Here is a 16,349-nt window from a genome sequence, read left to right as displayed (position 1 = left end):
CTTTGATTTTATTTTTTCCCTAATTTTTTTCCTTCAGTTGTTTTGCTGCCGGCCCAAATACTCTGCAGAATTATTTTTGTCTTGTTTAATTTAAAAAATCATGCTGTTATGCTTCACTGTTAAGTCTTATTTTCTCCTGATAATCTTTGCTTTAATAGGGTAGGATTTTGGTTGTATATAGTATTGACTATATAACCACACCCAGTGAGTAGTGGATTACTGGTGTCAGATTTTAGATGTGGTAGAACACATGTGAGCATTTCTGTATCAAGACATACTGCTTCCACAACCTGTGTGTTGAGGACTTTCTTATTTAGAAGGCTTTGTGTACCATTTCAGTTTGGTACTGTGTTGGACTACCCAGATCAGTGTGCTGATTTCCATTTATGGGTAGTGTGTGCCTATAAATCACCTTTTGGACACGTGGACTTTGGAATATTTTCAAGTTACAGGGACTTGTTAAATGAGAATAGGGATGTTGGGGAGAAAGCTGGGTATTCTAGTCAAATTATTTAAATAGAAAAATTCTCATGACAAATGACATAGTTTTGAAGTCTTAATTAAAAGGGAAAGAAACTTGGCAGCTACAAAATTATCTGACAAACCATTGAATCATGTGGCTTTGTTGCCTTATGTAGGCTTTGTTTTTCTGTGCAGGAGGCTGTGTTCTAATTTTCAGCACATCATTTGACAGCTTTTCTGTTGGGAGTAGCCAAAATACTTTTTGGTCGTTTGACTGTGGAAAACTAGCTGTTAAAAAAATGGAATTGCATCCACGAAAATACTGAGAACATTTACAAAATCTTGCCATCACCTTGAGACTTTCAGGAATATATATTTGGTTGGTCTTTATTAGAGAAATTATTTAGGATACAGTGCCCAGAAGATTCACATTTCATTTTGCTTTCAGCTAACACTTTGTTCACCACTTTCTTATCCTTCATTCTGTATGGCCCACTCACTTTCATTCTGATTCTATCATACCTATACAGCAGTCAGCATAAGAGCTTCAGGTTGAATTTATGAAGAACAAAAATGAATCACATTCACAAAGATATCTCCTATCTCTGAAGAAAGCGAAAGAAATGAGAGCAAAACTTCTCCCGTTTGTGATATTCTAATTTATTTTATTAGTTCCTGTGCTGCCTTTAAACAAGACTGGAGAAAACTACCTTCTCTGGATAGAAAAACAAAAAACCCTCACCCACCAGAATCCTTGATGTTTTTTGTAGGAAGCTCTGTGTTTCCAGAGTTTTGGAGCAGAAGTTTGAAATTTGATGGGAGAAATAAATTCACTATCTCAGGGATCTATGTTAGCCATCTCTTTCTAATTCTGTTTCACTTGATTCAAGTTGAAAATCTTTGAAAAGTTTCAGTTGACATTTTGGTAGATAGTTTCAAGATCTCAGCAGCTAATTTCCAGACAGGTTGCATTGAACTGAAGTAACAAACTCCATTGTAGGTGGGACCATCAGGAATTTTTCTATAGTTACAGTTCTAAGAAGGGTAACTCCTTTGCTAAGATAGGTGTGAGAACTAAAATGATTGAACTCTCTTTTTTCAGGCTTCTTTTCCTTTTTTTTTTCCTCCACTCCTTTCCAGCAGCATAAAAGTCTGTAACTGGCAAGGTGAGAGAAAAGAGAATAGGACAGGGTCTCGGGGTGGAAAGAGATAGGATTGCAGATGGACTGGGAGCAGTCATGCTCCTGGGAAATGCACAGAAACCTGTCTGCTAAGATTCATTCCTCTCTATAGCTTGGAATGCAGTGTAAGATTTGTGAGTCACCATTCCTATCCTGGCAGAAAATATCTGTGAAGTCTCTGGCTGTCTTGCTTGCCCCCTGTTCATCATTGCTAATACCAATCCATACTGCAGTATGGGGAGGTTGTATTTCTCTATATACTGAGCAGCAGAATTTAATATTTACAGATTCCTCCTGTGCTGATGAGAGCCATGTAGTGTCAATTTGACATAACACAACTGCTTTTTTTCTGTAAGTGTAGGATACATAAATGACCCAGTCTTCCCTATCAGCCTTTGAATAATTGATGTGGCAAAGTTAATAACTCATAAATGAGGTTATACCACTGCCATCATGCTAATGACGCCGGCAGTGCAATGGAAAATTTTATCATAGCTGCCTCTGTCAGAGTCTCAGTTTTGCAAAAATTTAAACTTGGCTGTTGAAAATACCCACTCATTGTTTTCTGCATGATTCTGACTCAAATATATATTTCAATTTCAGACAAAAATACTAAGGGTTTTCTGTGCAAGTTACTTGAAATTAGGTGAACATTTCCACTAACCAAAATAGGTGGTTTTAAAACATTACCATTTGGCTGTATATTATTATATATTAGTATTATTATATATATTAGCATATTATAGACATAGTAAAGGTGTAAGACATTGTTTGTATTCATTTCTAGGGTTGTAAGTGTTACTAAAATTGTTCAGGGAGGATCCTGGCTTATAAAACCAGAAGGAATCACTGCAGCCTAATTTGACTTCCTTCACAAAACAAACTACAATGCTTCCTTGAATTAATTTCTGTACATGCTAAAGCAACATTTAAAAAACTTGCCATGGCATACCTGGTAAATATGAATGCCAGTAAATAGGACTCCTATGGAAAAAAATATTTGAGGTACAAAGTGGTGAACAGAGTTCACCTAGTCCTCACACAACATGTAAAAACCATGGTTTCTGAGAACTCAAAGCTTTAGTTTCTGGTCTGCTTTTCTAATCCTTGGAATGTTTTCTTATATAATTTGTTTATTATTACTTTCTCTTGTAGGAAGAGGATCATCTAATTCAAAATTGCCATCTGTTCCTGCAGTTTCTTCAGTGCCTGAGGATTCTGCCTCCAATATGAGGTAACTTCTCCAGTTGATCTGAACAGCTGTGTTGCAGCTCATGTTATTGATATTGCAATTGGTATTCTGATACCACATAACTTAAGAATGTCCTTTTGCTGATTTTCAATAACTAATGAATGTTTGGGTAAATACTGAGTGTTGGATTAATTCCTTCTTATACATGTATATCACTTAAACATTGTCAAAATCTGTATTTCTTTTTACAAAATTCCAGTAACTTCCTTCTTTTATTGCTAATCACAAGTATCTCTTTACTAGTATTACAGACAGGCTTGAGCATGCTTTGGAAAAAGCTGCCCCACTGCTGAGAGAGATTTTTGTGGATTTTGCTCCCTTTCTTTCTCGGACTCTTTTGGGTAGCCATGGGCAGGAGTTGCTGATAGAAGGTACAAGTAAGTTTCCATTTAAAAAAGGGGGGTTTTGTGTTCTTTGTTGCCTTGGAGACTAAAAATTTCATGATTTAGGAACTTTCTTCTTGCCTTCCCAAACAGTGCTGTCCACTGGATTTCACTGCCTCTTGTTTCTTCTGTCTTTAACCTTCTGAGGTCATTGTCACTGACTCCTCATCTTTGCCATCTCTGCTACCTCTTTGTGTCCATCTTCCTTTGTTTTCCGACTCTCCTGGCCATTTGTCCCATAGAAGCTGTTGTACACAAAAAATGTGTTTTGTAAGCTTTAAGAGAAATTTTGGTGTCAGGGTCAACTCTTTGATACACAGTAAAGTGTATAGTGTAGCGAGTTGGGTACAAGACCTGTCACTTTTACGAGGATGTTGGAACTGAAGTGTTCTTGGGAACTATGTCAGTGGAGTGTGTTCTGCTGCCTCTCTCACACACGAGTCTGCTCCTGGCTTTTTGGTTTCTTATTGGAAGGGAGTCATGCAGGTAAGAGGAATCCTTGTCAGTATGGAGGAGGATTCTCTGGCACATCTGAGAAGATGGGGATTCCTGTGCACAGCAGTGATCATAGCTCTTCCTGGTGGAAGATTGGCATGAAATGGTCGAGATTGATATGATGATGTTTTCTTTCTACTGGTGGGTTTCTCTCTGCTTAAAAATGATGCTCAGTTCTGCAATGCAGCCATTAATGTCCTCAGTTAAAAAAATTGTGTTTATTGGAAGACTGAATTTAGCAGTGCAACACCAGTTTTTCAATTTTCTCAAAATTTGACTGTGTCATATTGCTTTGTCCACTGCTTTTCAGAGTGACATTTTCAGATTTTGTCCTGTTGAAGATGTGACAAGATGAGCTTGCTGCAGCTTCCCGTGATAAGTGCACTCATGATAGAATTCCTTGGTTGCTTAACTTGAACTGTTTGCACTAACAAATCTAGTTTCTTCTTAGGGAATTAAAGTTCTTTTAAGAATATTTTTGAAACTACTTGTTTCTTGGATTAGGACAGTCATCCTGTTTGAAGAGCTGAATATGAGCATTGTCAGAAACACAGTTAGAGTGTCAAATGCTGCTAAGTGTTTCACTGAGGACTGCTGATATCAAAATTGAGACTTCATTAAATTTCACAAATTAAAGTTGCTTAGTTTAGGAGTTTAGCTTGCTTACCTTTTGAAGTAAGAAGAAATGGAAGGAAAAAATGTATGAATTGCTTTCTTTGAGACTCAAAAAGATTAGATTCTACTTTTGTTTATGCATTTGGGCATCATTTTAGCTGAGAAACATTTTAATGGAAGCTGCCTTGTGAACAAATTTATTTCATTCATTTCATAAGAAAAACCAGAAAAGCAGTTTTTCTCAAAGCTTTATTTGTGAAGATAAAAGAGACTCTGGTTCAAAGTGTTTTGACTGTAGTATAGTTATATAGATGGATAGATGAGTATTGCATAGATTGGATGAGCAAAGAAAAAGCAGGATAATCACTGGGAGTGTATGAACTGTCTGGACAAAAATGAACACATGAAACCAATTTTTGGTTCTAAACCCCAGTTATAGACAAACCCCAACCAAAATGCGAATACACATAATAATACTCAAATTAGTTTGTAAAAAACTGAAAATATATAATAGGTTACTGCTTGCACTTCTGCTTAGGTTTAGTGTGGGGTTAAGGGTCAAAGTACTAATAAGAGTGTTTGGGATGTCTGCTGCCATGAAACAAAATGGAAACTTGATTGATAGCTGGGGGCTGAAAGGAGAACGCGTCATGGAGAAAGCAGAGGTCATAAAGCCATTTCCCTTCTCTGCATATATAATGACCCAATCCTTCGAGAAATAGCAAAATGTAGATACAGTGGATTAATATAACATATGTTAACCACACTTCTGATCATTTTGACATACAAACATTTATGAAACTGAGTAATGGGGGTAAGAATTACTATTAGCTGCTTCTTTTAGATGGAAGGCATGGAATTTATGATTTCCTTCTCACATACGTACTTGTATTTTGTGCAGATAGAGAACAAAATTGAACTGGAAGTGGCATAAAAATTTCAGTTTTCTTTTGTTTGTCAAAATGCCTCAAATCTATTGCACTTCAAAACAGTTTGTGTTAATAGCTGGTGCCATAAGAGCATGCATTTATGTATCCTTTTTTTTTCCTTTTGTAGGTCTTGTGTGCATGAAATCAAGCAGTTCAGTTGTGGAGCTGGTGATGCTCCTTTGCTCTCAGGTGAGGTTTAAGTAATGTCTGAAATTGATCTGTCTGAACACAATGGAAATTACAGATAAAATTTTACTCTAAATTTTGCTTTTAATTTAGTTTCATGTGTAATAGGTTAAAAGATAATGTACAAGACCTTTTGATTAAAAAAAATTGTAATTGTGTCTACTCAAGTGGGTTTTTGTTTCCTTGCTATTGATCATTTACATAACCTTGAAGATGGTGTGCCTACGAAATTCTGTGCTGTCATTTTTGTAAGATAAGATAGGATCAATATAATATTAAAGTTAAAGAAACTGATTGATTCCTGCATCTTGACATGCTGAATCCTCTGGGATAAATAGAATTTTTCCTTTTGTGTAGAGGTTATGAAATGAGTGATAAATACTTTTAAAACCCTGTCATTCCTAATTGATTTGACAAGTACTAAGGATTTGAGAAAAATTTAAGAAACCAACCCTGGTTGTCATCAGCTTGGGACATTCCACATTCTTAAAGGCAAAGTGATTTTAGATATGTAAGAACTTGAGAACTGCCTGTTCCTGTGGTTCAAAAAAGAGACAGAGCCTAAGGAACTTTCTTAAAATTATGTATGCTTTATTAATTGGATTTTTGGGGGGTTTCTTGCCTTTTTTTTTTTTTTTTTGGTAATTAAATGGAAGACTGTTTTTATTGAGCCTTTGTTTTTATTGAGCCTTTCTTTTGGTGCCTTAAAATTATACCTTTCTGGTAGTAAATTCCCCTACTTAAAACTTTAAAATAGCCTTTTTTAATGGGAATGGTATTGGTCTAGAGGTCAAGGGTTCTGACCCATTTCAGAACCTTTGACCTTCATTTACAACCCCTATGGTTTGCTTGCCTGACGAATAAGGATAATGCAAAATTAATGTTTCTTCACATCGATTTATTCGTTTTAGTGCCTATATTGCCAAATTTATTTAGAGTGTGCTGATAGACATTTCATGAATACAAATGAAAGAATCATAGAAGGTGTGAAAAATCGATAGTCTACGTTGTCAATAAAGTGCAATAAGAACAATTACTTCTGGAGATTACACCTAATAGATTTTACAATGAACTAGTGAAGAGTAGTTATGTTTTCCAGTGAGGTTATTATTAATGAATGTAACCAGAACTTTGCTCATCTAGTTTTGCATCTTCCTCAGGAAATATGCTATCGTTTTACCCTGAAAGGAATTTAATATTCCTTATGGAACTTTTGGAATTTAGACATTATTTTACATATGGCAGTACTGGAAGTGAACATTGTTCACAAGTTCTAGAATATGAACTTGCAGCTGACTTAAATTATAAAAGAATCTTTGCTACTGAGAAATCGATATAACAAATTTTACTGTTCATTCAGGAATATGTTAAAGTAAAAACTAATCCAAGTATTAAATATGTGTCTTACAACTGGTATTGCCATTTAGAAAAATTAGTTTTTGGTATCCAGGCTGCTTGTATCAATAATTAGTGCTTGACCTTTCCCCTTTTTTGGGTAAGGTAATCTAATCTTTCTTAAAATCATGTTGTGCTCTGTACTGTACGTCACTTGTTTGGTTTTGGGAAGTGGAAAGGATAAGGAATAAATGATGTGCTCTAATGCACCTATTTGTCATATGTGTCACAATGCCACTTAATGCTAATCTAATCAAATTGAAGCTACTGTGATTGCTTAGCAGTGCAAGTTGCACAGGCTGAGGTGGTTCTTTGTGGAGTAGTAGAAATAAACCAATAAAGTCACAAAGACCTCAAAGTCTTTTTAAAGTTACATAGCAGCTGTAATTTTTGGCAGAATATGAAAAATGATGTGAGAAATGAATCTAAAATTAGCTCCAGATGTATACAGATTGTTCTGGGGTGATAATTACATTTTTCACTTTGAATTTTCCTAATTCAAAGAGGTCAGCATGGCAATCACAGAAGTGATTTATTTTGTTAAGAAGTGAACTGTCTTTTGCTACATGAAAGGTTGAGAGATATGAAATTGAATTTCAAGCCGACATTTTACAGATACTGGGAGGAGATGGGGTTGAGCTTGATTGATTTTTTCCTTTTTTTCCCCCTTCTTTTTATTTTCTTTTTTTCCCCTGCAAGATAGGGTGGCAAATGAAGTTATATCCTTTTGCTAAAATTTTAATTAATTTTTAAGAGGAGATGGAGAGGATGCAGTGCCAAAGATCAAAAGATCAGGTCAAAAACCAGTTTTTAATCACATAAATAATGTGGCATAGTTATGAAGTAAGTATCTGCAAATTTGATTTAAAACTTCACAAATTTGTCAGCCATCGTTTTATGAAATTGAAAGATTGCTCTGATTAATCTTTGGTGCTTTTTATGATAACCTCTTCTCAAAATTCATTTTAAACATTGTAGATATGATGTAAATACTTGGATTGTTTTTCTGAAGCACCTGACATTTTTCTGATGTTCATTTAGATCTGTGGCCGAATTATATTTCTCTTCCGCAGAAGTGGAAAATGGAATAATATCCTACCATTTTTTCATAAAATTGTGAAAATACAGCTCTTTAATGGGTGAAGTAATTTTTTAAAAAATTCAAGAGGTACAATTCTCTGAAACTATTTGTGACACCTGGTTAATTTCTTTCCTCATTTAAAACTCATATATTTAGGCATATGGAAAAAGACCCTTATTTAATGTTTTTGTGTTTGCATGTTGATATATTGCTTTCTGTTTAACACAAGGTAAAAAGAGAAACAGGTGGTTTGAGACACAGACAAAAGGCTTTTTCTAAGACAAAAACAGTTGTGTTTTTTGATAGACACGCTACATTTTGAGACGTGTCTGTGTGTGTGTACTTACATTTCTATAAATCTATCAAAACATAAAGAATCCTTCATTTAATATTACTGCAAAGTGGTCCTGCTTATTTGACATTAATATCATTTTTGAAGGAATTGACGTTGCATTCAAGGCCACTTTATAAAAGCGTAGTGTTGCTCATCCTAATTCAGTCTGACACACATTCCAATAACACTACCTCCCTTCTAGGGTTTAAAACTAAATTTATGGCTGAGCATTGTGAAGTGCATCATTTAAAAATGGTTTCAACCCAAAACATCTAATAAATAAATAATGTGTATGGCTACTCAGTAGCAGACTTTCCAGACTAGAAATCATTCCATCGGATACTCAACAGTCCACTATCGGAGAGGGCTGTCAGATAAATCTTATAGTAGCTGCATTCATGTCCTGTAAATCACATGTTATTGTCTGAGCCTTCTGCCAGGTCATCTATTCTTTTCCCATTTATCAGAAATGCATACAGTACAGTGAACCTGGAAGCACCGTCTCGTCTGGTCTGGCATCCTGTCGGGGTAATTAAACCAGCCCAAAGAGAGAAGTTCTCTTTCTGTTCTCCCATCTTAAATGAGTGACATTAGGATGTTGGAGGTGCTCACACGCAGTTGTGAGTCAAGACTTCTTTCGGGGAAACTGATGTCACCCCTGAAGAAACCATTTTCATACAGAAGGGCGCTCTCTCTGTGCCTAAAACTCAAAGCAGCATGGATGAATTGAGTGCATGTCCGTAAAGCATAAATGCTACTGTGCTTCCTTTCCTTTGTCAGATATTTTTTTGAAATACATGAGTGTAGACTGTGGTCTTCCCTCCTCTCTCATGAAGGGATTAAAAATATTTATCTCTTGCTCACATGCATGAAGCATTTGTCTGATTATTGTAGCTCCAAGTTAAAAAGGTACCAAATAGGCGAGATAGGTTCTGTAATTTTCCTTGATGCCTTTGGATTTACAGAATTTCTGGCACTTGAGAGATGCTACTTTCTGTAGTCAATTGACTGAATCATCAGTGGAGTTTGTGTTAGAGAACTGATTAGGTGGCTCTTCTCAGCTTCATCTTCTACTTAAGAGCATTTTTCTACTGAATCTAAATGTTCTAGACTGCAAAATAAACTTACACTGTCTGATTCAACACTGTTCAGCTCTTGGATTATTTCCTAAAATTGATGGAATGGCACCCAACCTATTTAAGAGTTACAACTGAAAATGAATACTGCAACAACTTGTATGATCCCTCAACCACCACTGCCCACACATGCACCCCATGTGCTTGTTCAAGGTATTCTGATTCTTGGTTCCTTTTTCCTCTATCCCGTGTTTTTTCAAAAGGACTAAAGGCACATTCTTGGTAGCTGATAATGTATGTAAAACCAATACCAACATTTCAGTCCATTTAATTGCTAAATATTTTATCTTCTGAAAATAATAATGATATACTGCAATATAACTGCATAACCATAACTATTAGATGTATAGTGGACCTTGATAAAGTATTGCTTCCATGGGGAGATGGAAGAGGGAAGCATAAACCCTAATATGCCAGTTATTTTTCGTGTGCAGAGATAGCATTTCCTCATAATGCCCAGTGAAATATAATCGTGGTTGAACATGTCATGTGCAGCTCTGACAGTTTTTGGAGGTTTGCATGTGCATTTAAAAAAATACGGCAGAGGCTGATTAGTAGTATTAAGACAGAAAAAAATTACACTGTAAAAGTTGGTCTTACTGCTCTTATAGGCAAAGTCTTCAGCTTGCTTTCATTTTTCTTTTTCTTTTTTCATGTCTAACTTACTTGTCACTGGTTAAGAGGTGACATTTTTGCCACAGGTATTTCTTTAGCATGCTACTTCATATTCTACCAAATCCCTTTGCTGGTAGATTCTGGTGCTCATAAAGAAGTCAGCGTGCATCCCTTGCACGAGCAGCATCTTGGTAGTTTCATCTCTCTTACTGTGATAAGGAATGTTAATTGAGCAATACCAACATGTTCCATGTACCCGTACATACAAACAGTATGATTCCATGATTTTCCCTAAGGAAGAGCAATAGAAGTTGGATTTTTTCAGCAGAATTTTTCCACAGCCTCCTTCCTCTTCCACCCCATTGCTTAAGTGTTTGTGGAATGCAGTGGGATCTTCAGGCTTTTATGAGTATCCTCTGCTCTGAAAAATAATTTTGCATCAGTGATCCAAGTTCATTACCTCAGGAGTGGATTTCTGCAGTGTGTTCTAAAATGTGGCAAGCCTTTGAATTGCTTGGAGATTTTAGTGGATGTAGAAGATGGCAGGTTTTCAGTGTTGGTTTAGAGAACACATTATGCTGATGCTGTTGATCTGCGCTGGTTCCTAATTTACTTTTAAGTGCAATTTGATGTGATGGATAACTGCAGTGATTGCTATGAAGTTTTAATTGAATTGACTATGGGTTATCTAAAGACCAATGTCACTGTGATACCATGGCAGCTGAACTCAGCAGATTCATGGAATCTCTTTAGCAATATCCTGGTTGAGATATGAAGAGAATAAATGCTGTTGGAATACTTTTTATGTGCCTCAAATATTAGATGATCATGTTTTAATCACAATAATTTTCTTCCATCTAATCACTTTGTTATAACAGCTGAAAATAAGTTTTAAAAGAGTTTGCTAATCCTTTAGCTATGTGGTCAAAATATATATATATATGTGTGCTTTGGCATAAAGGGTAGATTTTGTAAGCTGTCAGGTGATTTTTTTATCAACTGTAATACATGCTCTAGTTTCCTTTTAAAAGCCATTTAGAAGATACCAGGAGTGGAAAGGTTTTCTTTTTATACAGTGCGAACTTCTGCCAATAGGATCTTAGTCTGTATCGAAGATTAATGCAGCTGTACTTGAGTTAAAAAGCTTCAGTGATAGATTGCTTTTATGATAAAATGATAAGAAACACATAGCTTTATCAGGCAAACGAAAATGATTTAGATCTTAACACACAAAAATTGAAAAAAGAACTTACCAGTGTCTAAATTAAGAAGTTTAGGGGAAGATTTTGCATGAATCATGCCCATAGGTGTTTGCCTTGTGCCTTATATTACTAACTTTCCATGAAATGTTGTGCCAGAAACTTTATAATGCACTTTTGTCTTCTTTTTAAAAATATTTTAAATTTTTTGAAAAATTTTATTGTTTGTGCTCATTTGAAGTATTTGAAGATTGGAAGAATATTTACTAGCCTAGCTTTTTGTAGAGATGAGGTAGCTGTGGAAGGGAGAATATCCAAGATCATCTTACTCTACTGTGGACTATCTTTATTCTTAAGCTGCTCGGATGTGCTTCACACCAAGTGGATCCAGGCACATTAATGAAATTGTAAATCCTAGCATTTGAAAACATAGGATTGCCAAGCATGTTAATGATTGTTATGCAAACAGCAGTAGGGATGTTTCTAGTGTAATTTAGTAACAAATACTACATGATCTTTGTAACTGGAAAACAACATGGAAGATATTCGTCCTAACCTTTTTTAGGATGCAGCTGGATGGAAAGTAATTGGGAAATGTCTGTTGAGCTTTATGTATAGTGTTATTTCTGATATTTTCAGTGAAAAGACTTTACATTATAAACTGTTTTCTCCTCAAAAAATTTTTTTCCCCTGCAACGTATGTTTTAATCTACAGAAGATGGGAAGCCAGGGAGAGGAGAAGGTAGATCTCACAGTATCCAGGGGCCATGCTATCAAAGTATTCTCCTGGAGCAGAAGAGATTTAAGTTCAATTAATGTTTTGGGTAACAATTATTATCACCAGGTAAAATCATGTGTCTGAAAAGTTTCAACAAATCATCACAAAGTAGCTAATAGTCCAGGAGCTTAAGGGCATTCAGCAGTCGTGTAGAAGAGTCCAGTTTTGAAACAAATTAGGCTCTCTCAATTTGTAAAAGCAACATTGTGATTCATCTGTTTGTCCTCAATAGCCATTTCCTTTTATTTGTTGTGATGCAGGATTTCTGCATTCTCCTGCATTGCAAGACACTTGATATACACACAGTGAGCTGTTTGGCTAGTGGTCAGTAGGATTAACTTGGGAGAATGTGAATGAAAATCCTGGAAGGTGTGGGTGGGCACTGGCTGTGGAATCCAGACTCCTTAAATGTGGTCCTTTGGTGCTTGGATTTCAGATTCTGTCGTGTCAGTAAGTCTCCCTCTAACAAAACAGAAGGTTACGTTTCCAAATCTGTTCTCTAAAACACCTGGGTTCTCCCTTACACTGATATATCTGGGGGTTTATGCATAGTGTAACTTCTTTCCTTCCTGAGTGTGAGGTTTTCTTCCATCTCTGAAATCTGAGGATTTCAGTTTGGGTGCTGAAAACGTCTGTTGACAACTTTCATGCTTGGTATTTGTCGCTGAGTGGAGTACTTGGGATAATTACAAATGGATTACATGTGCTATGGATATTTGCTACTTGCTTCATTGAACTGTCTTATACATTTGAAGTGTCTGAAACTGAAGATCAGATTGGTAGATAACTGTCTGAAGTGCAAATCTGGTAAGATTGAAATAAATGGAAACAGCTGGGAAAACCTTTCCTTTGAACTGGAGAATGTTGAAATTACATTTAAATTAGCTGCATGTATTTTTTTGTTCTTTGACTTAAGCAATATGTAGGTTTTGTCTCTCCAGAACTAGATTATTGTAATATTTTCTGTGTGAAACCCCATGATAATGCAAAGCCAGTCTGTAAGAACTTCATCCCCACTCTGATTTCCTGTTGCTTTCTAAATTGTTTGAGAGTTTAATTGCCTGTTGAGTTCCATGGAATTGCTTGGAGAGCACCCTAGTATGTTTAAGGAGGAGTTTCTTTCAAACTCCTATTCTTAAAATTGCTAAGGTTCAGACTTTACTGCACTTCAGATCTGTTTTTTCTCTTAGGTGTAACTGCTGGCTTCAGGAATATTGTGCTTTTAGTATGGCTTATAGATAGGTTATTTAAAATGTCTGTGTCCAACAGTGGCTAAATTTTAAAAACATTATTGTGATAGACTCGTGCAAGAAACAATATGCTGTGAATGAATAGATGTATACTGACAGTTTGCTTAGTAATAGAAATCAAAGAAGTTTTTAACTTTTGTTTTTGCCTTAAGCATGAAAATAGATTGGATGTATTGAGAATTTTTTGCCAATACTGCACGAATAATAAGTGACCTATTCTTTACTTAGTGATGCAAGAAGAACTTGGTAGTTGTAGCCTGACAGGTGGTGGTCTCAGTGGTAAAAATATGTTTGCCCTATATCTCTATATCTTTCCATTATGCTTGGTCTAGGAGGATATTTTAAGGGTTTACTCATTCTCCAGTTTGGAGATGAAATGTACAATGTGAGGTTTTAAGATGAGCAAAAACTAGTGTATTTTGGTTTATGCTATGCATCTGCTTTCTGGGAAGGAATTTTGAGCTTTGTGGTTTTGAAGTATGAAAGAAAGTCAAGATGGGTTCTATATATTAGACTAAGAAAGTGTGTAGAGAGGTACAGGTGTAGTAAAGCTGTGACATTTTTGTTTGGAGTGATAAGAAGCATTGTTTCTTGGAATTCTGGTTGAAGGATTCAATATGTCTTGCAGGCTTTTGGTAGGGAAATGGATAAAAGATAGGGTTACAAACCACAAAACTATTCTTTGAAATAGTTTGCCGCACTAGAGTGTAGAGAGATGAACTTCCCGAAGTTGTTCTTACTAAAACAGAATTCTGTGGCAAAAGTGAGGATTTTTCCTCCCTGATTTTCTTTTTTTAAAGTACAATCTTTAGTGATTCTATAGACTTCCCATATATTATAAGCTCATATAAAGAAAAATTCTCACAAGTTAAAAATTATTTGCATTTACTGAGAAATTCAGGACATGGTGTTGGTGTGAGTTAAATGGAAAACACACCCTCTCCAGCTAGAAATATTAGCCCTTAAAGATGTGTTCCTGAGAGTTTGATTGATTAATGTATACATTTTTATGTCTAGGGAGGAGAGTGGATTGTCTAATGTGAATCTTGGGAGTGGGATAGGGGAACAGGACAGCTTAATTTCCATTAATGTACAGTGCTGCAGATGTTCAAAACTGAGGGAACATAATTTAGCTGCAGAAGCAAGACTTTTCTGAAGAAAAAAGGCATCCTGTTGCTTCACCAGCGCACTAGGACTTAAAAAAACACCACCATTTAAGGTGAGTTTTGTGCAGCAAGAGCACACCCTGTGGCTTGGCAGTCTAGTCAGAAGGATGATACCATGCTGACTTTATAACTAGATCTTTGAACAGTATTCTCAGGGGTGGTAAATGCAAAACAAAGTAATATCAACTGGCACTTAATTCTGTGAGCTCCCTGCTGGTGGGGCTATGCACTGAAATGGAACTCTTCCTGACAGGAAGTCAGCCGCGAAGTGTGGAGACCTCTGAAAATAAAGTGTGCTTTAATTTGACACCCTGCTGTTTTACAGCCAGTCTGTTTAATTTGAGACTATGGAAAGAGGGTTAGTGCAGGGGAGGGGTAGGAGATTATGGAAAGTTCAGTGAGCAGCAATGTTTCTTGCTGATATAATACAAATTACAAATATGGGAACTTTTTTGTTTGTGTTAATAAACCAAATAATGTGTCTCTGTTTCCAAGCAGAACTGCTTGGGAAACTCAGGATTTGGGAAGCTGTGCTATTTACTGGAAGTTCTGCTCAGAGAAACTATGTGGAGTGGTGCTGTTCAGTTGTCAGACTTGCACTCTTACTTATATGCATCTCTGCTTTTTGCCTATTTGTGGAACTGGGAAAACATTTGTCTGATTAAGGGTCATTGGCAATGCAATAATTTTTCCATGAGTATTTTGTGGTAACTTAAGTGATAAAAACTCATAATTCAGATTATGCAGCAATCATGATATTGAGGTCTATCAGGTATTAGATCCTATTCAGAGTCAATTTTGATTCAGAAGAAACAGCTGGATTTTCTAGTGCTCTTTGAATAGTTCTTCAGACATTTATTTCTATTTCTACCTGAAACCAAGATGGATATATTATTCTTTTGGTAAATCTGCTTGGTGAGTGCAGGTAAGGATTTGCAGTGAAAGGAGCAAAAAATTATTATTTATCATGTTTATTGTGGTGACAGATGATAATAGAGACCTTTGTTGCAACATGTTTTATATATATTATATTTTAGTGTAAAGAAAGACGATAGATCTAGGATGAGGAAGGGAACAGAGTATGCAAGTGGAGAGTAATGGGAGAGATAGTTTTTCTGCCTTTTTAAAAAAAAATTATTTAGCCTCATTTTCTCTAAATCATTTAAGAAAAGATCTGCATTAGGATAGCATTGTCTTAGGGAATATCAAGGGACAAGTTTGGACAACCTGTGTTATGAGTGAAGAGGTGGGATTGGTTTAGATACTTGAATTTTCATTCCCTCAAAGATAAAATGATAGCAAGAATCATGTTCATAATGTGCATACATTCATTATGAGACTTAAATAGAAGCCAAGCTACATTTGGGGAAAAGGGTGATACCAGAATCATGGAATCATAGAAGGTTTGGGTTGGAAGGATCCTTAAAGATCTTTATTTCCAACCCCCCCGGTGTGTAAAGGGGCTTATGGTTCCAAAACCAGTGTCATGTTTCTTTATTAGTTAAATTTATTTATTTGAAGCTAAGGACATTGAGCAGGAAGATTGCTGCTATTTCATGGTGATGATGAATGCTGCTATCAGTGGGACTAGTCCAGCACTACTGGTGCTGCTGTACAGCACTGAGTTTGCTGTGATTTTCTCGTTTTTGTAATTTGTAGTCTACCTTGAAAGGCATTTTCCTTCCTGTTCAGTGGCTCTACAAAATCTCAAATTACAATCACAGTTAAACAAAAAAGTACTGAAATCAAGGGTCAGTTGCGTTATGCTCCTGCTATTCCTCAATTTGTTTGCCTTTGTTCATGAAAATGACGCTGGCACTGCAACTTAATTATTTGGATCTTTTCCTTTTGTTCATCTTATGTTGTTGCTATTCCTCACGTCTGTTTTTCTG

The 16,349-nt window shown here is 36.0% G+C and overlaps 1 protein-coding gene across 4 annotated transcripts in view; it reads left to right on the top strand.

Moving 5' to 3' along the window:
* LRBA (LPS responsive beige-like anchor protein) overlaps positions 1-16,349 on the top strand; it is a 367,939-nt gene that overhangs the window by 95,791 nt on the left and 255,799 nt on the right. For 3 of the 4 annotated variants that reach the window (XM_030947122.1, XM_030947120.1, XM_030947125.1), the window contains 3 exons: positions 2,799-2,877; positions 3,139-3,272; positions 5,445-5,506. In XM_030947122.1, coding sequence (XP_030802982.1) covers positions 2,799-2,877; positions 3,139-3,272; positions 5,445-5,506 — 275 coding nt within the window. The remainder of the gene's footprint in view (positions 1-2,798; positions 2,878-3,138; positions 3,273-5,444; positions 5,507-16,349) is intronic. The other variant, XM_030947121.1, reaches the window with a different exon arrangement.

This window comes from Camarhynchus parvulus, chromosome 4 (genome assembly GCF_901933205.1).
Source record: "Camarhynchus parvulus chromosome 4, STF_HiC, whole genome shotgun sequence".
NCBI lineage: Eukaryota > Metazoa > Chordata > Aves > Passeriformes > Thraupidae > Camarhynchus > Camarhynchus parvulus.
This window is presented reverse-complemented; position numbering and strand designations above follow the sequence as displayed.